This window comes from Symsagittifera roscoffensis, chromosome 1 (genome assembly GCF_963678635.1).
Source record: "Symsagittifera roscoffensis chromosome 1, txSymRosc1.1, whole genome shotgun sequence".
Classification (NCBI taxonomy): domain Eukaryota; kingdom Metazoa; phylum Xenacoelomorpha; order Acoela; family Convolutidae; genus Symsagittifera; species Symsagittifera roscoffensis.
In genome coordinates this window covers 87,946,076-87,971,394 of record NC_087062.1, presented here as the reverse complement: position 1 = coordinate 87,971,394, position 25,319 = coordinate 87,946,076, and the positions used below count along the sequence as shown (strand labels likewise).

At 37.8% G+C, this 25,319-nt stretch overlaps 1 protein-coding gene across 2 annotated transcripts; it reads left to right on the top strand.

The window, feature by feature from the left end:
- Window positions 1–761: 761 nt before the first annotated feature.
- On the top strand, window positions 762–22,352 carry LOC134851646 (uncharacterized). 2 transcript variants are annotated; one of them, XM_063867825.1, is made up of 16 exons: window positions 762–802; window positions 4,871–5,074; window positions 6,909–7,028; window positions 9,977–10,711; window positions 11,033–11,944; window positions 12,593–12,727; window positions 12,924–13,292; window positions 13,475–13,990; window positions 14,071–14,473; window positions 14,572–14,728; window positions 15,020–15,790; window positions 16,197–16,544; window positions 16,917–17,211; window positions 17,668–17,957; window positions 20,723–20,932; window positions 21,274–22,352. In XM_063867825.1, exons 1-16 carry the CDS (start codon window positions 784–786, stop codon window positions 22,078–22,080), a joined length of 6,291 nt encoding a protein of 2,096 aa, XP_063723895.1. In that variant the 5' UTR covers window positions 762–783; the 3' UTR covers window positions 22,081–22,352. The 2 variants fall into 2 exon arrangements, with proteins under 2 accessions (XP_063723895.1, XP_063723902.1); XM_063867832.1 differs by lacking the exons at window positions 762–802; window positions 4,871–5,074; window positions 6,909–7,028 and adding an exon at window positions 8,531–8,777.
- The last annotated feature ends 2,967 nt before the right edge of the window (window positions 22,353–25,319 follow it).

The following is a 25,319-nucleotide window of genomic DNA, read 5'->3' as shown; positions in this document are numbered from 1 at the left end:
CGCGTGAAGTCTCTTTAGTTCAAAAGTGCTAATTATGACACGCTTCTAAGCACAAGGATGACGCAGATAATAAATCACCGTCTGCAGACTCATTTTGATTGATCAGTCCGTTTCACCCGATGATCGAATGAACACTTCATTTTTCAGTCTGATGGCTTCATGATTAGCTTGGTGGTTGCGACGAATACCATAGTTTAGTGAAGCTGTTTCTGAAACTAGTGTAAATTAAGCTGAAATGTTCTAAATTTGACCGAAGTACCTACCTTTTAATTGACTTGAGATTCAAATTAGTTGTCAATTTTTTTTACGATTACACTAATTTGTTTCATGGTTTTGGCTAACCGACTCCAAAAAATGTTTCTAAATGCAGCGTTAGCGTCAATATATAATAATTGCAAGGGAGAGAGCCCGCCCAAAACGCTATTTTTTGATGTAAACCGACTCAAATAGACTTTTTTTTGAATAAAATTGCCTGGACTAGAATTTTTTTTTGAAAAAAAGGACCATTCTGAAATTTTGATGTATCTCAATAAATCAAATTGGCTGGTCTAAAAAAAGGCTGAGTTTTTTTCTAATTACTTTCGCAGCAAAAAAATCTTGCTTAAATTACACTCTCATCATATTTTGTTGACGGATGTTTAGTGTTTATGATCCTTTACCGTATTTGGATTGCTTCAAGTACGTTTAAGCAACTTCTCAAGTTTTTGTTCAGATGTGGGCACCGATGTCAACAAATCATTGGGGGACTCTTCTCTCGCAGACGCAGAAGGGGAGGGGGAGGAGATGCTACAGAACTCCGCAGGTGAGAATGTTACTAAACTACCTGCCATAACAACCCATCAACTATTCATAACTTATCACGCTCAAAATCACATCCAAATTTCCATCTAATTAATCATTGAACACGTCTCGGTAAAAACAGTGCCTGCGATAATCTCGCTGCGATTGTTTTATATGCTGTTACATCCCCCAAATCGCTATAAAAAGATGCAAATCTGGGATATTCGTCTCCAAGATGGGGGATTGCACGATAACTGATAGTTTGACATAACTTCCCCCTCTCTTCTCGCCCAATGTTGAGCACTACTTCGCTCATCTTGCTTTATGATGCATGGCGCGCCAGTACTGTATATTATATGGCGCGTTAGACGTCTTTTTGTGCTTTCAGGAAACTAAGCTGCTCTATTGCTTATAAAAGTTGAAATAATTTGCTCATAAATTATTTTAAATATTGAAATTTTCAGACTGATTTTAAGACTTTAAATTGAAAGACATTTTTTATGGAAAATAGTGTTTCTAATAAATTTAAGGGCGGTCAAATGGAGTGCATCCGTGAAGACAAATAGCTTGAGTCTTGATCACCAATTGATCAATGACAGTCATCTGATATTGAATTGACCTACAGCATCGGCTCCCTTGATTGAGAATTTGGTTTTATTTACAAAAAAAGAGAGATTTTTATGGCTCTAGTAGATTGAACAAGCTTTTTGAGCTTAGAAAATACTAGCTAGGCAGAGAAGCAAGATCGTTTCATTAATTATTAAGTTAATGCAAAAATGCTTTGTTTTTTTCCAAATTTCAGATGAAAACTACGAATTGATGTTTTCTTTAATTCCGTGAAACATCTATCTAGAGCACAAGAAGTAACCCTGACACCTGGTAAGCTGATCACTGATTGGCTTTCTTCTGTCTTAGTTTAAGTTTTGGATCGAATTATAGTTAAATAAGTTTTGCGGCGACGGTGGCAGATAACAGAGCGAGACTGGAAGCTGCGGCGGTGGACCAGAATGTTTTGTTGCGTCACCAAAATCGGATTATTTATCTCTCTTAATTTTCTTCACTTTTCAGCGCCGCTGCCATTCCATTCATTTTGTCTGTACGAAGTTTGCTCTCCGATGAAAGCAGACCTGCCCATGTATTGTTCGGTCGCTTGTCGGATTGATCGGCTTTTGAATGAGAACAAAGGGGATCTGCATTTGCCACTAGCAGATCGATCGCAGCTCCAGTCCGGCTAGTTATCAAAGATTAATTTGGATGTCATTTTATGAAAGGACCAGAATGTTTGTCTCCTTCAAATCCGCTCCTGGCGACAAGTCCGAACTTCATCTCATATACCATACTGCTCAACAAGCCTACTGCTCAAAATGTCCAATTAGCCTACTCAACTAGCCTAAAATATCATGCTGTTATTAATTCACAACTCAGAAACAAACTAATAGGGATTGTGATATAATCTTTTTAATAGTTATCTGACCGAAATGCAATTGGCGCCGAACTTCTTCAGCCGGCCAGAGTAATCCTAATCCATCACTATAAACAGAGAAAGATAGATGATGTGAATAAACATAGATTGCAAAAAGTGGTCTGTAAATTACTTCGTTTCTTTTATTTTTTTCTAAAAAAAATTGTTTATTTTTTATTGTTCTGGAATTTTCAGGTTATGTTTAAATCTAAATTTGTTAAATGTTTTTGTGGTGGTCAGTTTTGAGTTTCGATTAAAAATAAAAGTGAAACTTTTTTTGGTTTGTTTGATGTTTGGTGCTGGCGTTACTTCAGTGTCTGGCCATGAATGGCCAAATAAGAAGTCACGAAAAGAAGAAGAAGAGCCGGAAATGTGTCTCCACTTAGCACAACAACATCCCGTCTCCCTTCCCTCCCCTCTTTGAACACAATGCAACTGAATTTGTGTCCAAACACACACACGCGCACACACATACATTCACAAGTGGGGACCTGTCTTTCTTTGCAATTGCATTGCGGCGGAGCTGTCGTCTGCTACTGAACAAAGAGACGCTAAGACTTCGCGACGCTACTCTGTTTTTCCCCCTTTTTCCTCCCGATTCTGTTATTAAATGCATAGTTGACCAAAATTCTGGAATGAAAATGTGGAAAATTCCTGATGTTGTATTAAGTTTGGTTTACCGAGTTATAAGTCGATTTTGCCATTTTTGCGATATTCAATTGATTTCAGCTTGACTGGTTTCTCTTTCTTACTAGATTTTCGTTCTTCAGGTTAATTGGAAGCAAATATCAATTTTTTGCTCATAATAAGTAAGAACTAAAATTACCAATTTTTGAGATTATTTTTTATTTAATCGCTAATAAAATTATGATTGTTTTTTTTTGCGAGCTTGTCACTGAAGCCCTAGTTTCCCTCAAAAATCGATAACCTTTCGACTTATTTAAATAGAAAGCAAGAAATACTCCTCAAAATCGAATCTCGATGTGTTTTCAAATGCCGTTGAGCTAAATTAAATCTCTAAACAGGCTATTAATTTTTTAAATCAAGGTGGATTTTTTTCAAGGGTCAACATTAAGAGTCTAATTAACGCACAAATATATCTGCTCTCCTAGATACTGCCTCTCTCAAACATTTTTAAATCCAGCCATGCTACTTAGAAGAAATATTAATTAGCTCCTTATATTTTTCTCCCATGAAAGATCTATTTTTGATTGACAAAAGAAAAATACATGTAAACATCAAATATTTACTCTTTTCCGCTTCAATATTTGATAATTTCAACTATCAAAAGAAAGTTTTGTTCTGGAAAAAGTTTGGAATTCATATTTTTAACTAACAGCTTTACATTTTTTAGTTAGAAAGTAAAATTTGTGCATAAAATATTTCGATTGCGATATAAATTTGTTCGGATCGTTCCATATGCGATTTTTTGCTGGTTGAGTTCTGAAGCGTAAAGTCGGCACCAATTTATGACAACAGATAGTCTGCGATCTCAATAAACGACAAAGGACACCTAAATTGTCGCGCAGCTCCTCTTTGTTCGTACCCACTCGGCGTGAAGCCGTTTGAAACGAGGCGGGACGATGCCCGACTGAAAAATGAGGAGAAAGATCAGAGAGACAAAAGAAAGTAGGCAGTGACACAAATTAGCGAATACAGTCAATGACACAAGCGATTGGTTTAGGAGGCCGTTGGTACCACTAGGCTTTCAACTGATTAGAAATTATTGTTATTTTTTCTGCTTCCTAGCTTAGAGGAATATTTTGGTTACACGAAAAACATACATTGTGAACTGAAAACGTAAAGCGATAAATGGTATTTTTTGAACCATTTTGTGATATTTTTTTGAACAAAGTTTTACAAGGCCAAGTGGTTTTTCAGAAGCTATAGCTGCGTATGGCTTCTAAATAAAACTGATAAAAAAACTTTTTTTTTAAATTTGTTCGAATTTGATAATTGGAAAACTGACAGCGACTGACGAACGGATATTTTTCTAAGTTCCAAATAAAAAACCATTGATGAATGATTGAATTGGCCAGACTCCAATCGAATACGATATTCTCTTCGAAAGATCGCAGAAAAAGATCTTCTCAAGAAGATCGCGAGAAAATGATATCCTTCCAGATCGAATCAAGACTGAAAGGCTTTCAATATGATACATTCTTTGCCTCCATGTGGCGTTTGTTTCCAGCTCATGATTTGCGTGAAAAAACCTCCTCCGAATCCAAAGATTCTTCCCACTTTCACTTACAGTGATCCGATCGAAAATCTTCAAACGCAGACTGATATTGAGAGACCATGTATACTATTTAAATAAATTATCAACAAATATTATTATTTCATATTGCCATCAGTTTTTGCGTAGAGGAAAAAACGTCATTTTAATAGAGCAACAACTAAGGTTTTGGGCGAACCTCAATTTTTGAAGTTTTACTTTTAAAAATTTTTTGAAATTAACTAATTCATCCCGCATCAGTACAACAAAATCAAAAATTGCCAAACAGGTATCTCCAGCTTTAGCGTGCCTCTAGTTTATTAGTACCTTGAAAAGTTATTACCAAGGTACCAATACATCCATTATGAATTGTTCTTTTTGAATCTTCTTTTTCAAGGAGTCTATTTTTTCAGGGTATGGAGGGGGTCAGTACCGAGAGACAGACGAGGCCTGTACGCCTTTCGGCTGTCTGTACTGCGACAAGATGTTCTCTCGGTTGAGCTACTTGAAAAGACACGAGCAAGTGCACAGTGATGCTATGCCCTACCAGTGCGACTATTGCCAGAGATACTTCAAACACAAGCGCAGTAGAGACAGACACGTCAGACTACACACTGGTAATTTAGATTTTTTCATTCTGATTATCATGCAAAAGAACTAGATAGAAATAAGGTTTTTTATCCACGAAGGAGAAAAACTGCTTATGGGCTGTTTAAAGTTTGAAGTCAGTTTCTCTTTTTAAAATCGTCGTTTTTGTGCTTTTCAAGTGGTAATGAACGAAATGATTTATCACTTATTCAGGTCTTGTTTGTGTCAGGACAAAGTATTAGAAGTTGTTCTTCGAAAAATGATTTTTCGGCGTTTGTTACTTAAGATTTTATTACAAATTCAAATCAAAGTCAAATGATAAATATAAAGCTTATTATACACTCCAAAAACAAACAACCGAATGGCGCGAAAAAAAGAGTGATTGTTTTTAGTTTTGAAAAACTTTCTATTTTCAGAATTCTCAGCGGAATAAATTTTAAATTTAAGATATCTATTGATCGCGTTTTGTCGAATTTGGATAATCTTTGCGCTTTCGACTTGTAAGCGTTCTCAAATTGGGATAGAGACTTTTTCCAGGTAAAAAAATTTGTCTAATAGAATCAATTGAACCTTTTGAATGTTAACTATTTTTATTCAATAATGTTTTTTTATTTCATTTTTGTATTTTTCGGCGAAATGAGCTTCGGTATCAGGCGCGGATCTTTGAATTTTTCGAGGGGGGGCGAACTTTCCAAAAAAATTGAAAGAGCCAAACAGTCAACCAAAACAGTCAGCAAAAAATGGATATCTCAAAATAGTACAAAGGGGGGACCCTTTAGGTCGGCAGGGGGTCAAATCCCTGAAGGAAAGGAGTCCGCACCCCCCCCCTAAATCCGCTACTGTTCAATTTTATAATGATTTCCAGCTTTTGTCTCGGCTGGTTTCATTTTCAGGCAATCAGAATTGAGCATATTCATCTGACTTATTCCCATTTTCAAAATTGTCAAAAATATATATTTTTTCGCCGTACAACGGAACAGACCCCAGGTCTGCAAATTTGGCTCCCGTTCAATTTTTACGTCAAATTTGAATTTTTTTGTTACAATTTTTGTCTTTTTTGGATCAACTCCGTGGATTTCCAAATAGAAACGAATGAACCTCTGTTTTTGATTTATTAAAATAGAGTTTCTGTCTTCATTTGCACAAAGCACTCCCATATCATTATTAACTTTCAAGTGTCAAAAATGATATCTGTCAGTTCAGATAAACCAGGATTTTTGGCGACAATTTTCTTTCTGAATGTTTTTCCTATCAACTTCTTTATTAATTTTTCACTTCCTGTTTTGATCTTTAGCGGCTAGTTTGTTTGTGGAGCCTTTTTGTTTACACCAATAGCAGTGCTTTCTGGCGCTACTCGAGAGACCGCGGCTAGCACAAGTGTCTGTGCATTATAGGATTTCGAAATCCGCCCAGTCATTAAAGATTTTTTAAAACCTCATTTTTCCTGTTCAAGTCCATATTTAGATGCCCTCTGCTCAAGTTTTAGTGTTAAAGAGGGAATTAATAAACTAGTTTCCCAGCCCTTCTTCTGTGGAAAGTTCTTAAACTGCTTGAATATTTTGCAAGTGTGACCCTTGTTAAAACTGTTCACTCAATAGTTTCGACTAATTAACTCGCAAATTGAACCAGATTAATTTTACCTTGATAATGGGCCATTTTATCAATTGATGAAAGTGCCTCCTACCAAAAATATTCCAAACTTCTCGAGAATGAAATCTCGGTTTTTCAAGTTTGAAAACGTAATTGAATCGAATGTTGTTTTAAGTTGATAACGTCAACCCCACCCATTTTTATATTAATGAGTTTGTAGTTTAAGGTTATTATGAGTTTTGAGTTATAAATTTTTTTTTGTGTGTGTTTCAGGGGACAAGAGGTATGCGTGTACCATCTGCACCGCTTGTTTCTCCCGCAGTGACCATCTGAAGATCCACTTGAAGACACACAACTCCACCAAACCCTTCCAGTGCCTCATCTGCAGCAGAGGTCAGTAATTCAACCATATTTCAAGCCCCCCCCCCAATATTTTTTGGGGGGGGGGGGGGGGGGGGCGATCGCCTGAAATATACCAAGGCTCGCCTGAAATATACCATTTTTCTCTTCGCGCTGTGCCCTCAAAATTAAATATATTGATCAATCACGAAAGTCTGAAAAATGTGACATCAAACTAAGCTGAATGCCAAAATAGAACCTACTTTTATTGGTAATCTGCAATTAGCTTAGGGATCTACTTAACAATCTCTCCCCCCTCCCTCTATTGTATCTACTAAAGAATTTCCACCCCTATAAATAAAAACAGTAAATTAGCACTAGAGCTTGTATTGAGAATTCGAATTTTGCTGCATTTTGATTGGCCAAAAACTCGACGTTTTCTTAAAAGGGGGAGGGATATTGTTAAGTAGATCCTGGCTTAGAAACTCAAAGTAGTCTTGTCTTTTCAATGGCTTGTTAATGATTTTTTCCCAAACACATTACACATTGACTGACTGCTCTAACTAATTAATAAATCGCTGTAAAATTTTATCAATTAAGCTCACCATAAATTTAATTTAGTTCAATTTAATACAAGTCACTTATGAACGAGCTTCAAATCTAGTCAGCTCTCCAGTTGTTTTTCTTGATTCAATCACGTTAGTTTGATCCCATTGGTGCTCTATAGTATTTTTATAATTCTGGTAAGCGAAGGGGGCTTCAGTGTGGGGACCCCTTGTGTGAAGTGTGGCTCTAAGTGGTGTCAAGCGGGCTTAATGAGGATCAGATTGAGGGGTGAGTGATAGGGATCTTAGTTTGGAGAGTAAACAAGTGTTTTGTTTTGGGACCCCTGGGACGTCCTCTTTATTTTCACCCCTAGTGGATTTTCACTTCACCTGTGGGGGGATTGGGAATGTTGTGAAGGTAATAGGACAGATTTGCATCTGAAACTAGCCCCACATGTACTCTGAATATGACACCAACAGGGCATTGGAAACCTAGCCGAGAGAGAATAAAGACGAAAGCAATCTTTGCCCTAAAAACTATGCTTCGTTTTTCTGTTTTTTTTAACTTGCTTGAGAAGTCGAAGGATTTTTTTCTCCGCTCGTTGTCAGTCAACTTTGACAGTGAATTTTCAAAAGAGGAAAATTTGTGATTGTGTTAGCGAAGAATACGAGCGAGGAAATTTTTAAATTGTGATCCTTGAAAATTATATAATCATCTGCAATTGTGTCTTAAACTTGCTCTTGGCGGTGACTTATCAATTGATGGTTATTGCACGGTCATCACGATGTCATGCACGGTCAGTTCAAAAGATAATTTATGTCAATTGAGTCAGTCTGCTAGTTGAGCGTGAGTATTTGGTAAGAAGACAGGAAAAGTGGTAGTTGAATCTCCCCTTGAGTGGTTGTGCTGATTGATAAGAGACAGGGGATCAACCTAATCCTAATTGGATCCGTGCTAAGCTGTCCTCCAACTCCAGCACTAATATGGGCCCCATTAACCCCTCCGCCTTGCTCTCTTCTGTCAACTGGAGATCCACAGCTTCGCTTTAAATTAGACACCGATGCTTTATTATTGTTCCTTTGGCTTTAATTCCGAATTCATAATTACCCAAACCAATTGACATTTTCGACCGAAATTCTCGGAAAAACGCGTTGTCGCTTTTTTGCAGAAAGCATTGTCATTTTATTTAAAGGCAATTTTTTATAATTTTTAGAAAATTTAATTATTTTTGGAGCTGCTTCCAGTGTTATTTCAAAGGTGAGAAACATTTGTTGATGATAGTTCCTGGAATTAATCTTAGACATTTCATACCATTGTCCAATTTTTTTTTTAAATTTATCAACGGATATGAAATCTTCGCCCTTATAATATCTGTTCCGTGCTAGGATTTTCCAGACTAGAATTTAGTTTTTTAGATACCATATTTTGAATTGGGAGGATTTTAAGCGAATTTTTTTCCCTGAGGGCAGGTAACATGTTCAATTCAGTTTGAAATAGGAACAAATGACCAAATACTTGCACCAAGCCAAGCACAGTCGCACAGTGTTAGTAGTCTGCATACGCTGCTTGCGATCGAAGCTACTCAGTAATGAGGGTGACAAGAAAGAGATCACGCCGACCGGCCGGCACAACCGCTGCTCTACACGGAACACCCGCCGCTTACTCAGTCGGAAGTCTCCCCGCAGCATAGAACCTTTTATTACGCAGAGTAAACACTTAGCCTAATTCAAGACTCTATACATGAGACCAATTTGTTCTAATTTTTGCATTTTTTGCTCAAAAAATTTTCCGATACATTGATGCAATTTATTTCAAAATTTTTAATGAAGAAAACTATTGAAATTATGCTAATTAGAGATTGTGTTAGTTGAGAGGGTTGGATGTTAAGGTGCCAATTGTTACTGCTAGGCTGAGTTGGTTCCGATTCCAACCCAATGTTCGAATGCACAACAGAAGAGACATTACAGCTTCCTTGCTCCTGCCCTCCCTCCTAATTTATCCTCTCAAAACAGCACGGCTGATCAATAGGACACTTTTCAGCCGACTGCTCACTGGGACGATGCATTTCAATCATTCAATCTTAGTCACTTCATTTTTTATTAAAATTTCAGGACTAAAAAAAGTTTTTCATCGATGGAGAAAGTACGAATTCCCCTTTCTCCGCATTCAATCAAATTTAAAACTTCGAAAAAATATATTTACTAATACGAAGTTTGCTGTTTTTAAACATTTAGTTTTCGCCTGTTTTATTGAAAAGTGCGGCCATTTGACCCCTAGTTGAGAGCGGCGACACAGTTTTTGACACATTTTTGTGTCATTTTTAGTCTTTCTTCAATCTACACTTTCTATTTCTCAAAGTGCTACTGTGCATTAGATCTGATTTGAGTGCGATTTGATCCTTTCTGTAGGTTAGACTGTGTAATTTGTGTTGTGCAACGTGTGTGTTGTATGTGTAGGCTATACGACAATGGCGGCCCTGACTGCCCACACGCAGAGCCATCACAGGGGGGCCAGCTGGCACACTCAGGGGGGTCTGGGGGCTCACCTGGTGCGCTGCCTGCGGTGTCCGGCCGTGTTCGCCTCAGCGGGGGAGCTACATAGACACTCTCTATTCGCTCACTCTTCTATCTCTTGTTCTATCCCCCCACAGGCAGTCGTAGTCTCCGCAGCCTCAGTTGCCGCAACCAACAACACAAATCATATTCACAGTCTCCAAATTCACAACAACCACCACAACCACCACCAACTTACTTTCAACAGCGAACATTGCCACGGCCAGTCTACCAGTAATAACAGCGCCATTAGTACCATTACTAGCAGCAGTATTAATACTATCACCAGCTCCTCGGCAACTGCGCCTAATGCTACAGCCAATGCTGCCCAAACGCAACAGCAGCAGCAGATACAATTACAACAGCACAATCTTAATTTGAATCTTGCCAACGTCGTCGCTTCTGCTGCCGCCGCCGCTGCAGCTGCTAACTCTGCTTCAAACGTCACTTCATTCAACGGAGGTTCAAATTCATCAAACGCATCTGCAATAAGCAGCTTACCAAGCTCAATATCTGGTATCGTGGGCGGTGCGAACTCTCGCCTACTGCAACATCACAGAAACACTGTCGGACCGACGCTAGCCCAGATAGTCCAGCACTCGAATGGAAGCGTTGTCAACAATAGTGAATCGCCAGCAGGTATTTTGATAATTTTTCTACTACTCAATTTGTAATTATCCAAATGAAAAGTATACGTATTGCAAATTAATCAAATAGTTAAGAACGCATGGATGGATCAGGTACAAAGAGCCATCGGAATACTCCATAAATATGATCTTTCAGCGAAATATTGATGAAAAATGTGAACTAATTGAGTTCTTTGCGCCCCTAGGCTTTGTTTTAGGAAATGGGCTGCCAAATTGATAAGATGATTTTTCGACTTTTCTATTCAAATCATTTTAATTCCAATTTACTACTGCAATATTACATGAAACATTATTGAGTATCTGATAATTTTAGCCAAAAATCAACACCAACAACAACAGTCATTTTCTCTTCTGAACAATCTCGCATCCTCTTTCAACCACAGTCAGTTTATCCAGAATATCCAAAACCAGAACTTCCTCCAAAGCCAACAAAATCAGCAACTGCACAACAGCCAACTCAGATCCGCCTTGGGAAATCTCAACTTTAATCAGCAGCAGTTTCTAAACGCCAGTCTAAACAACAGCTTAGCGCTGAATCATCTCCACCAGCTTAACTCGAGAAATTTGTTATCTTTAAACGGAAACGGTGGACCTCAAAATTCAGCAGTTCCTGCGTTACCAAACCTGCCACAGGGAAACTCTTCAATCTTAGGCGCCAGTTTGAACGCTCTAAATAACTCTATCAAGTTACCAACTTTATCAAACCGAAGCTCTCAGGAAGAGAAGTCTATCAGTTCTGAGGGAAATACTGAAGACGTCAAAACAAAACCGAGTTCTGAAAACAAAAATCAAGATTATCAAAATGGAACTAATTTAAAGAGACGCGCGAGTTCGCCTCTGAATAATTCTACTAGTGCTAAACAAGCGAATCTGATTTTAACTCCACCTTCATTGAAATCGCCCAGTCAGCTAACACACGAGACTCTTAGAAGTCCGAGTTTTCACGCGCAGGCGAATCATTTGCCGAACCCGAATCTACTTTTGCAGTCAACTAATAGTGCAGCTTTCTCGGCTCTATGTGCCCAAAACTATCTGTTCCCGAGGCTGGGAAATCCTTCGCCTCTTTTTCGACCGAATCCTAATTTGTTTTCTCGATTTGCTCCGAACCAGCTGTCGCCTCCGAGCCAGTTTCTACCTCCGCCCCACCCAGGCCTTCCGGGATTCCCAGCGGCTTTACCTTCTCGCCATTCTTTGGAATCTTTGAAGCTTCCCTCAAACAAACCCGGTACGTTTTGTCATTGAACTTACATTTTTATCACAAATATTTGCTGCGAAAAATTCTGAATTCTTACTTTTAATATTGTGAAGATTTTTTGAACAGTAGTAAAAAACTTGATTGACTCCCGAAATCAACCAGGTGTTTGATTATTTTTCGCTTCGAGTGAAGTTGAAATACTAAGTTTGCGCTGATGGCACCTGAATGTTTTAATTATTTGTCTTTCTTGCTGAGAAATCTTCTTGTAGTGCCATCATTTGACACGTGTGATACTATTAATTTAAGCAAGTTTATCAATCTCGACCCAATTCAGTTTTATTTCCTCAATTTTATCATCTTCACATTGCGCAAATGATCGCATTGAGGAGAGAGTATGCGAGGCGCTCGTGAATAATTTAAGATTAAAGTCTCCCTAGATCTCTCCAGTTTGTGAACGAGCTCTTGTGTTCACATTTCTTCTTTTATCTGTGAAATCATTAAAAATTGCGAACATATCACGCTTTGTAAACACCAGAAAAGTTCATTCATGATACCTTAGCTAAGTTTTTAATGCTTAAAGATATGAAACAAGTCTTCTCTTTGATAAATTTCATGAGCATAAAAGCAAAAACAAATCAAAATTTTCTATCTTTGTAAATAAATTGTCTCATTTTTCAGGCGTACAAGGGCAGCTGAGTTCTATTTCACCGATTCGGAGCTCGCCTCCAAACGTACTGAATAGTCCTATCTCAAGCAGGGACGAAAAGTTAGGAGTCAATCAACTGCCAGGCCTTCCAGATCTAATTTCACCGAGTGAGTACCAGCAGTCAGTTCTTTTTATACCTGATTGATACGTAATACAACGGATATTTCAAATAATATAAGTTTTTTTGCACGACAGAAAGGTAACATAAATAATGATTTTATTATCAAACTGGACAATAGAGCGCTAATAACAAAAATTTTGATCAATTTGACGAATCGATTTTGTTTATAAATTAATTTTTAGTTAGAGGTGCGCCAAATTCAATCAGTCATTCATTGAATTTCCCAATTAACCATCCTGCACCTGCGACCTTGAACCCATTTCTGGCTCCACGGTTGGCGCCGACGAACCCAACTCATCAAAACGAGGCTTCAGTCGCCGCATATCTGAACAACGCCACACCCAATCGTCCCTCCAACTTGCCAGTTTTCGCTTGTCCTATATGTCCCCCCAGTGCATCAACACATTTCGATAAATTAGCAGACATCCACAATCATTACTTGGCCTTCCACCAAAATAACAACAATAATCACAGCCCAGGCAGCAGCTTTAGTCAAGATTCTTTGGAGATCACAAAACGCGTCATTTCGGAGGCCAAATCGCAAAACGAAGGTGAAAATCATTTTTATGTCGCTTTCAATAAACATCGGTAGAGTTTGAAGAAAAAATTTAAATAGCCGAAGTGTTTTGTCGGAATAGCTGAAAACTTTACGCGATAGCGGTGATTACTAAATTTCCTGCGTGGAAAAATGCTTCATTTTTTTTCTAATAAGTGCAATGAAATGATATTTTAGAAGACGAAGAAATTCCGCAACTGACTGCAGAAGAAGCGAGGAAATTCGAGCAGCTCAAACTCTCTCTTCTCGTTTCCGAAGTGATTGACGAATCAGAGGTAGCTGATAGCCAGCCGAACACACCGTTGACCCCTATTACCATCTCAACCACATCTGCATCGTCTTCTTCCGCTGTCTCTGCAAAGTCAAGTGCAAACTCGGAAAAAATTGAATCAGAAGCCGATTTGAAGAAAATTTCAGTGAAATCTGAAATTATGAATGAAAAAATAGCCTGCGCTTTGTGTGCTCAGATATTCCATTCTGAAGATGACGTGAAGTCGCACGTGGACAAGGAACACTCCGAGTTAAACAGCCAATTAGAGGGTTCCAAATTAACGTCGCCCTCTTGTGTTGAAAATGACGATTCGAAACAAGAGTCAACTATTAAAGTTAGCAACGTAGACGAAAAGACAAACTCACATAACAGTCCAAATTTAGGATCTTTGAGCTTCGCAGTTGATAATTTGATTCAAAAAGGTGACTATCTTTTGGAATAAAATGACGTAATTTCTCTTGGATTTAAAAACTTGAAAGTTATACTATAATAAATTTTTTAGATCAGGGTCGAAAACGGCTTCGCTCTGAAACGAGCCAAGATTCTTCAGAAAGAAATGAAGTCTCTAGCAAAGGTCGCAAAAGTTCAAACTCCACCCCAAAGGTATCGCCGGACTATCAAAAAGCCGCAGTGGTAGAGAAAGAAACATCAAAGAAATCAGTAACCCGAGTGAACAACCATGATTTCACGTGCACTCATTGCAATCGAGGTGGTTTTAAAACTCCAGATGAGCTTCAAACCCACATGAACTCCCATCTTGAAGTTTTGCTCAAACAGTCGATGTCAAATGGGCTGATGACGCCAGTATTGCCTGGCGGAGGGTCGGCGTCGAATTGTCCCGAGTGTGGAATTGTGTTGCCGTTGTCTGAAACTGGAAAGCAGATGCATCTGTTTTCCCACTTCAGGTTGGAGAGGCGAAATTACATAATATCTTCATCATTTTTTATTTCAATTGAGTTCCACTATCAAAATTCGTTTAGTAGATAATAAATTCTGTTTCCAGTGAGTTGCAGCCTCAGGAATTCGCTTGCATCCACTGCAAGAACGTCAAGTTCTCCTGCAGCGAAGGATTGCATCAACACCTCATGCAGTTCCACTCCAAGTGTCTCTTCACATGTTCCCTCTGCCAAGAGACATTCAACAACAAAGTATCACTACAGGTAACTAAAACTTCTAGATTGTTCACTTCTAGAATGTTTCTCGCGTGACTGAATGTGTACTTCTTCTAGAATGTTCACTTCTTCTAAAGTGTTCTTCGTGTGACTGACTTGTCCACTTCTTTTAGAAAATTCCTCACATGATATCACGTTTTATTCCAGTAGCGATACTTCCATGTATTTACATAAGTGTATTTTGTTAAAATAGCTTTCTGATGATTGGAGTTTTTGGTCAATCGTAAATTGAGCGATAAAAGCGATGCTTTGCTTATACTAACTTCGAATTTTTTTCAGGTTCACTTTGCGGCACAACACAGCAACAAAAAACAATGCTACAGATGCAAGCGGTGCAATGCTTGTTTCTTTAATGACCTCGACTTCGAAAAGCACATTTTCAAAGAACACCTCCAACTCATCAGACAAACTAACTCCCCCCAACAAAAGCAACCTCTTCCCTCCCCCACTTTTGCAGGGCTCCATGAAATGCTAAAGAGAGGGTCGCCCTTCCACCAACTAACGAGCCCGGATGACAAAAATTTAGCCCAAAATAGGCTGAAATGCATGTTTTGTGGAAAAATCTGCGATTCTGAAGAACATCTACAAACTCACATATACTCTCACATGAAGCAGTTTAATTGTCTCTACTGCGACAAAGTGTTCCACTTGAGCAGTTTGCTGGAGCAGCACATAAAAGCCTTCCACATGCATGAACTTCTGGGTTCTTCTCAAAGTGAACAAATTCAGAAAATCAGCCCTAATTTGGTCACGTCTCGTGCCAATTCGTTTGACTTCGGATCTGCAATTGACTTGTACAGCTCCGCTCAATCGCCGGTGGAATCTCTCATGTTCAAGTTTTCGTCTGCAAAGACTTCTCCGGGTCGAATCGCCGGAGTCGCGACGGCAACTGCACGATGTGGCATGTGTCAGGCTAGTTTCGTGTCTGAACTTGAACTAATGAAACATAAGTGGACGCACGTGTTCACGTTGAGCACTCCGCGATGCACGCTGTGCAATGCAGTCTTCAGTTCGCCTTCCAACTTGGCAGCGCACATGTTCGAACACAAGGTAATAGAATTCTTTCCTGTTTTCGGCACTTTTTTCTCGACAATTTACTGATAGTTTAAGTTACTACTGATAGTTTAACCTTTCTAGAAAGTTACCATCATTATGAGACGAATTGACATTTTTATATTTGCTCTTTGTCAGATTTTTGCCGATGAATATATGGATATATGAAAGTTAGAGTGGTCCCCACTAGTTGATAAAGGCTAACTTATCGTTTTGATGTAAATATCGAAATTTGGAGAAAAAACTTATATGAACCGAATTCGAGGGAAGTTAATGATTGATATTTTTTACTTAAAAACTTCTCGAAAAATATATGCTATATTTGTTTTTTTTAGTAACAGCAATTTTAGAATAAAGGAATAACATTATTTTTTCATTGTAATAAAAGAAGCATATGTTTTAGGCCATCAACGTTGGCAATCTCTGCACGCATTGCAACTTCCCCCTTACTTCAGAGGAACACTTCTTCACCCACTTTGATAAACACGTGCTGTCCCCCACCCTCTGCCCCTCCCCCTCTCCCCACTCTGCGAAGGGGAATAGAGATGGCAGTGACTTGTCCCCCTTGCTGTCTGTAGGGGGAGGGGACAAAAAACACGTGGAGTGTATAGTGTGCAAACAGCCGCTGACATCGGCGGCCGAATTGCAGACACATGCCAAGTTCCACAGTCACATCGACGTCACTGCCAGAGGGTATAGATGCAGTGTATGCTACCAGACCTTCCAGACCAAAACCAACCTCCACTGCAAGGTCAAAATAGTTTCCTATCTCTTCTAATCATCTCGTCTTTAGTTTCGACTCCATGAAAGAACGGCTCTTGTACCGATAATCCCCGCCAAATATAAACATTAGTTTTACCGTAAAAATAACTTAATCAACGCCGAATATAAATAGCAAAGATGTCTAATTTTGGGTCATTATTTTTTGCCCAATTTTTCTAAAAATAGAGAAAATTAGTATTGTCTGAGCTTAATTGTAATATATTTTCAACTAGAAGCCAAATTAGAATTTTCAAATTTTCAAACTGATTACTCGAGGTATGAGTATGCGCTTAAATTATCCAAATGATCTATAATGGTTTCAAATTACTATTTCAACTTCTTCATAACAATTATTTTGCAGGTTGATGGAAATGGATGCCCTTTCTACATTTGTGGAGAATGCAAAAAGAACTTGCAAAACAACCATAGCAATCAAACTTCTTCAGAACACCATCAACACATCCACCAACTCCTGCTCAATCGAAACTCGGTCACGCCGCCGGGGGGAGGGATAGGGGGAGAAGGGGGTTTGGTGGGGATAGGGAAGTCTAATTCCCAGGCGACGAGGGCGGGAGAGTTTGGATTGGGGGGACTGATTGGCAGCTACAGTCATCTTATTAACCAGTCTAGACTCAATTCAGTCGACTTCAAAAATGGTAAGTCCTTATCACCATACTTGGCAAATTTAATAACCGATCAATCTTAGGAGCTGCATTTGTGTTGATCATTCAGTGAACAATGATACTTGACTAAGTATAGCGCCACAGATACATTTTCCTTTGTAAAATCCGTCTGACAAGAATCAAGTCTTGTAGACCCTGCGGAATGAATAAACTTAATACCGCGTGAGCGCTCTGTCCCAAAATCGGCTGATTGACAGTGTCTAGCGGTGGCTGCAATTCAATAGCGCGTCACAAATTGGCGACGAAAGGATCCTCCGTTCAGTTCATAACCAGGTATCGTATTTAGAGGGGGTGGTTTATTCTACAATTTTCCAGAACACTGATTTCATTGATTTCACGGAACAATTGCTTATTATTTATTCAACAAATGGTATAATTTATATCGGATTATGTTTACAACCAAGCTTTATTTTCCTCCTTTTGTTCCAGATAACTCATCGTCACCTAGCGGCGCCGCTGCCAAATTTTTTCCAGACCGGAACATTGGTGCAATCCACGGTTCGATTCCCGCCCTGGCGCCTACATTTGTGCAGCGAGGTTCAACACAATTCCAGCCATTGTCATGCAGTAAATGCAAGATAAAATTTGCCTCAATTGATGATCAAATTCGTCACATAACCACTGCTCATTTGACAGTTTCACCAAAGAGCGAAGATCAAATTAAGGCGGCTGAAAATAACTCAGAGAGCAAAACATTCCAGTGCATCAAATGCCAAAAAGTGAGACCTGCTTCAAAAATTCTTGACCAAATTTTTTCCTCAAACGTTAAAAATAGATAAGGGGGGGGGGAGGAGAGGGACCATTATTGACTCATTAGTGGATATGCGAAATTGTCACCATTAGTAGCTTTAGGGAGTCAGTTAAGCTCAGCTCCGATTCCGATAGTGCGTCATTTTTTCATACCGCAAGTTATAAACAGATCTATGCTACTGCGGGTGCGAATATCTTGCTCTCTCAGAAACCCAAGGGCATATAAAAATTGCTGTGATTCTAATTTAATGATTTAATTATTTTGGTGCCGCTGATAAGCTTGTAAAATTAGAATGCCCAGAACGAAATTGTCACAAAAGTGAAAGAACGCAAAAACAAATTGCGCGATTAAAATAATTAATCATTCGCAAAGTGTGTTAAAAACTGGTGCGCATCTTAAACCAAATTCTTATTACCCATTTATTTTTCCTAAATTCAACTAAACCCTATAAATATTCTGTGAACTGTTGTTGATATTTTCAAGATTTTCGTTTTCATTCAAAAGCTACCATGTGCAATTCCCTATTGTGAATATTGTGTTTTGATCACTGGGAGAAAAATTGGTAAGGTAGTTCAGAAAAATAAAAAGAGAAAGGAGAGTTACTGATCTAGTGGAACTTCCTGTGTAGGGGGGGGGGGATTTAGGTGGTAGGGTGGGGAGGAAAAGGAAGTGAAGTAGGGGATGTGGATGATGTGATAGGTATGGAGGGAGATTAGGAGAGTACAGTGGAGCCAGAAATCCTCCCTTCGCCCGAATTTCTTTCAAACTGTCTTCTCAAATGTATCTTGCCCACTCTTTATCTGCTCCACCGATCATCCCTGTCTAAAAGACAAGCCCAAATTAAATCTCAACTGTCCCGCTGGCCGAACTCAAATTCAACCAATTTTGATTTTCCAGGGAAAATTATCTTTTTTATAGATAATAATTCAGTTAAATGAAATGGTACTTTAAAAAATATTTGATTCGGAATTACGTCTCTTATGAGTCTTTAAAAAATTAGAAATTTTGAGAATTTTTTTTTAAATTAGGTTAGATGGCTATTCGTCTTTCCAGCCAGCTGTGTTGTGTCAATTTGGTTAGGGTGAATTTGTGTGTGGGGTGTTGGGTTAAAAAGTTATTATTAGGGACAGGCAAGGGACAGTTTTGGGCGCATCTGAGGCGCGGGCAAAGTGAAAAAACGCCCAGATGTCTGCTACATATGGAGATCTTTCTCCTGCTAATATAATTGATTCTGGTGATTAGAAAGATTTAAATGAGACACATACTAGACGGAAAGACTCCACATTCCACTTTTTAACAACCCCTACTCACTTTACCCAACAGATACCCTTATATCTCTGAATACCCCAAATGGAAATCGATACTACTACTACTACTACTACTACTATGATGCTTCATCCCATATATTTTTCATTATCTTGCTCGATAAACTCACGCCATTGTTTCAACAATGCTGACAAATCGTCTGCTAAAGTTCAAAATAAATGTCTGATAAAAATCAACTTCGTCCAAAAAATCCATAATTTCACATCAATCTGTGGATTTTACGAAATAAAAGATTGAAGGCAACTTTTAATATCAGAATAATAGGCGCTATAACGACTAACTCGAAACCGTACGTCAATTGAATTGACCTATTGTAAACTTCACAATTATTGATTTCAAGTGCAAATTAACTCCTCTGTATTGATTCGAACTTCGATGCAAAAACTTATATGGATGCAGTTTGCAATTTTTAGCGATTTTTTTGAAAAGCAGAGTCTATGAAATCGAAGTTAAAACAAGAAGTACTAGTTTGCTGTGCAAGTAACACAGAATTTTCCGACCAGGTATTTTTTATTGGAATTTTGCAAAACTAAGTTTAAAAAAACGAAAAAATGAAGAAAAAAAAGTCGTAGTTCTTTCCACCCCTAGGAAATAGTCGGAACCAAACCACATGATCATAGCTAAGAATTCAAACAAAGCAAAGTTTATATCGGCCAAAAGTGGCTTTGAGTAATGTTTAAATTGTTACTTCCTCGTTCTCTTGGTTAAGAAGCAAAGATTAAACTATAGCACAATTTAAGTTTTTGCTTCGCTAAATTAGCAAAATGTGGTTTCAACAATTTTTGGTTGTTTTAAATTATTCAAAAAGATCTGACATGTTTAACTTGATAAAATAAAAGAATGATTAGTGAAAAAACAGATAGGAATTAATTGACAGATTAAATGTGATGGATGGCAATGAAAACGACCTGTAGCATAAAATATGACAACACAATTTGCTTCGCTCATTATGAGAACCATTTTTTGTGCCTCTGATCTGCATGCAGTTTTTTAGCTGTTTTTCACGTACGACAATTGCGAGTCTTGAATTGGTAATCTTTTGATTGTGAGACTGAGAATGATGATGACCGCTATCATTTTGATATGTAAAATTGGTAATGAATACTATATATGCTTTCGCTTACGTTTCAAGTAAATGTTCATTTTCTGCGAGTAAAACAACAATTCCCAGCCCCAAAAAGTGACAAATAAATTGCTTGTAATGTTTACCAGGGAGCACCGCACAACAACGGTTTTTCATAAAGAGCTGAACAGCTCGTTTGTAGTTTATATCATTCGTGCATAAATATTAAAGTTAATAATTTAATAAGTTAAAATGTTTTTGTATATCAAATTATTTAAAATTAACGTTTTTCTTGTTCAAACACCGCGTATTATGATGGTGGTTAAGACTCGTATGGTTTGCAGGTGTTCGCCTCTGAGACGGAGATCCACATTCACATAGCCCAACACGTGGAGGAGGAGGGAACGAGTCACAGCAAGTGTGAGTTGTGTGGCCAGCTGTTCCCCACTCCTGCCAGACTCCAGTGCCATTTGATTGAACACACCTTCACACACCTGGACGGACTCATATGTCCAGTTTGCCATGTCGTTTGCAGGAGTGCACGTGACTTACAGGTGGGGACAATGCAATGTTTTTTGTTGTTCTGGGGGGGGGGGGGGGGTGGTTAAAATTTAAATGACTAAGTTATAGCACAACAATGGATCAATGCAGACCTAAAATTTGTTGTAGAAACAAGCAAATTTCACTTTTTTTAAAATTATTTTTTTTCCATATTGATGGCAAATCTTCATTGTGGAATAATCTTGATAAATTGAATCATAACTTGAAAAAAAGTTAAAACTCTTTACAATTAAAGGTATCTCTGAAGTACCAATGGCTTTTTGAATAACTTTAAATCAAATGTAGCTCTAATTATTTTTGATTTCGCCTAGTAAAAAATTTGAAACTTGTTTAGATGCACGTAGTCAACCACAAGAACATTCAAAAGCCGCACACATGTCAACATTGTCCGCAATCTTTCTTCTTCGGAGCCGAGTTGGAACACCACAAGCTGCAGATTCACTCTAAGCCTCTTTTATATTTCACACCCAATGACACAAACCAGTCCCCCCTGCCCATGTCTTATTCCAACCCCCTATCAAACCAGTCTGAAGACGCCAGGGTTGTCCTAAAACAGCGTCCATCATCAACTGATGACCGACTGTTGACAGGTGGAGTCAAGTCAGCACCTGACACGTCCTCTCCTCGGTGTCCACCGAGAACATTGTCGCCGCCGACTGAGTTCTACAGAACCCGATTTCCGACTAGAGTGAAAAATGGTCAAAAAACTTACTCGTGCCCAATTTGCCGAAACCATTTCAGCCGAAAAGATAATCTGAAGGAGCATTTGAGATTGCATCATGCGGGTATTAAGCCCTACTTGTGTCCGAAATGCGGTAAAATGTTTTCCAGGAAAAGTCAAGTTCGCGAACATGTAAAGCTACACGTGAATGACTCATCAGTTAAACACCTGCAAGAAGTGAAAAGCGAACCTGAGACCGAAATCGACACATCAGATGTAACAACCGGATCACTACATTGTCAAATATGCAATTTTGATACGGATGTTGTGGAAAGTTTAAAAAATCACCTCGAAAATGAACATTGCGACGAAATTTCGTTTGTGACTGAGTTGAACGAAATTGTGGAATCGTCGATGGAGTATTCTGAGAACGACGAAATCTCTACTCATAATGAAAGCTCACTTTTAGAAGTTCGATAAACCGATTGGTAAAATAAGCCAGCAAACCTTTTTTTATTACTCGACTCATTTGATGTTTGAAACAAAAAAACTCAACCTGACTTGAATTTTATTTTGGTGCTCTTCTTTATGGACTTTCAAACGTCTTTATAGCTCTCACTGATAAGTAGAAACTTACTTAAAAGTTTGAAATTACAGTTAAACTGATAGTTTATTTATAGATAAAAAGAATAATTAAAACTTGCTTCTCTGTGCAATATAAATACCTTTCATTTAAATTTTGAATCTTTCCTTAGTTGCAAAACAATTTAAATCTTCACGAAATTTATTTTCAAAATTTTATGTTTAGAAGAGAACCCATTTCCAGTGCTAAGTAAGTATTGGAAGACAATTTAGTATTAGAATATTTTTTCTATTTTGACGCTCATTCAGTCGTATAGGACGCCCTGTATGAAAAGTTTAAAAACCTGCAGGTAGAAAAATTGTTTGTGTCGTTTCTCACTTAGTCATTGAGTTGTTTTGCTTTGTTTCCGCTCCTCTCGACTGTTATGGTACTAGCTCCTCTGACTATTATGGTAGTAGCTTTGTGCTGTCAATCTCTTGATCACTTTTTTTGTTTCTTTCAGCCACCACCTGAGCCAAATTTTGTTGATCAATCTGTTTCCAAGGAAAAATTGCACTTAAATACTCTAATTTTTCTTGCGATTCCGCGATTGAATCAAATGAATATTTGTAATTGTGGTACAAAAGTTTCAAGTTTTCAGTTTGGGTGCCATTACGCGATCCATTGAAAATAAAGTAACAGTAAAAAGATCATTTGAATGGGAAGTGTTTGATTTCGATAATTTTTTGTGGCCAATTAACATCCCTTAGAGGTTGATTTCGACCCATTATAGTCAAAAGAACAGTTGAACATATTTCGGAACAAAAAAAATCAATTTTGAAAATAATATTGAAAAATAAAGCCAGACTGCTCAGATGAAAAAAAAGGAAAAAAAGAGAAGAGACCAGCTGATTTTTTTTTCAAAAAATGATAAAACATCAGATCACTTCGCAAAAACTTTCTATACTTCGATTTTTTAGTCAGTGAGAGAAAAGACAAACCGGTCCTCCTTGCTGTAACCAAAACCTGGTGTAACGGAAATACTTTTAAAAATACGTTTGCAAAACGATCGCATAATTGAATGCAATGACAAGCGTGCCCAGTTGTTAAAAATCTACTATCCACCTGTCTAATTTAACTCAAAATTCGGTAAGAACAAATATAGGGTCGCAGATCTTAGTCAGGGAGAAAAATTTATTGACCAATTACTAAATCGAACGATAACTATACGTGCCTAGACCTGAAATTTTATCGTTCCAACGAAAAGAGTTCATCCTTAAAGAGATTCAATAGATTAAGTGTTTCAGTTCCATAAAACAACCACTGGTTGAAGTTATACCCTTGCAAACTTTTAGAGAAATAAAACTAACCATACAGATAACTGGATAACAAATTAGGCAAAACGAAACAGAGCCAAACAAAAAAAAAACTCCTGGAACAAAATATCGACAAAAATGGAAGCATGAGATCATCACAGCAAAAAATATAATCAGGAAAACCAACTGGAGATCAGTTTTAACAAATAAAAAACTTGAATTGATATGTTTGATGAAAATTAAAAAATCAAAACAGACGGAAACTGTTCTGATGATAATGACTGACACAGTTTTGGTTGTTGTACGCAGGAAACCTAGTAAAAACCCAGCAGGCCTTCGAGCCTCTCAACCGAGCAGCCCGTTCAAGCAACCATGGTGCTAATTGAAACTAATGAACGAAACGAAAAATGCTTTATATGATCTGAAAGTTGCGTTTGCGCATGAAAACATCAGCAGGCACCGAAAACCTCAATAAGGAAAACAATTTGAGAATAGGCCAATCAATTGTATTCGTTGGCGCAATTCACAAATGGATGCTTCACGATTCAGTGTATCCCCAAACTTCTAAATGAAGCTTAAGTTTCACCTTTTTTTCAAGCGGGAGTGGAAATTGAGTGCACAAATTTCAGACCAACATTGATCTGTTGTCTAAAGTTATCGAAACTGTACTTACCTAAAGAGTAACTCAATTTCTGGTCCAAACTCGCTGTAATTTTGAAAAATCGATTTAGATACCAAAAGATAAGTCAACAGTGGATGCTGCATAGCAGTTTTTAATGATCTTAAGGGGAACGATGGCCTCAAAATATGATCTGTCAGTGTTTTTACTACATCTCAAGCGTTCAAATTGGTTTCGCATAAATGATATAAAAAATTATAATTATGCACGAGATGCGAGTTCTACTTATGATTTACTCAGTTGAAGATTTACTTGTATATGAATTCAGCAATTTGCTCAGGAAAATTTCATACGTTAGGAAAACACATACGGTTGAAAAAGTGATCGAAAGCATATCAAGTCCTGAAATTCAAATTACAATCTATGAAGTAAGTCATAGTTTATGAGATAAAAAAGCTATCGCGTGCAAAATATTGTGAAATACATGATTTGCGCCATTGAATTAGTTGTGACTGTTCTAATTTTTAGCAATTCTCTGGATAGCTGAGACAGTGTTTTGTTTTTTTTTTCGGCCAGCAAATCTGAACAAATTTTTTAAACTTAAGACTGCCTTTTTGATGCGAGTAGATCCTATTTTGAAGCTATTTTAAAAAAGGTGCGAGCTTTTAATAGACATGTTTCAGATCTGTGGCAGTCCTAAAATTAAAGATCAGATCTAATTTCAATATAAAAAACTAAAAGCGGAGTATCTATCTTCTAGTTCGAAAGGTACAAAAAAGTTTACTGAAATTTTTTTAATCAATGAAAAGTGCGTAAAATTTCGTTTGTGAAAAGACTCTGGTTTGTTCAGAAAGGATATTTAAAATTATTAACCTAATAATGATTGGAAAGGTTCGTGCAAAATAGAAAATTAGATGCGTTTTCTGAAAAATATACTCTACACATGAAAATTTCCAAAATTTGTAAGCTGGCGATAGAAACCACTGTTAATTGCAACTCAAGGAGTTTCAAAAAAGTTCACATATATTTCGTACGGCTTCGTGGTACATAACTTTGTGGCGATAAAAAACGCGTGACAATACTCAGACCCTTATTGGTGCGTATATGGAAGAAAACGGAAGTCACTATTTGGTAAGTTTATAATTAATCTAATAGGTTTTGCAACTAAGGGAAGACTTAAAGCATCAGTTTGTAGAGAAAAGCAAGAAAAAGTATCATCAAT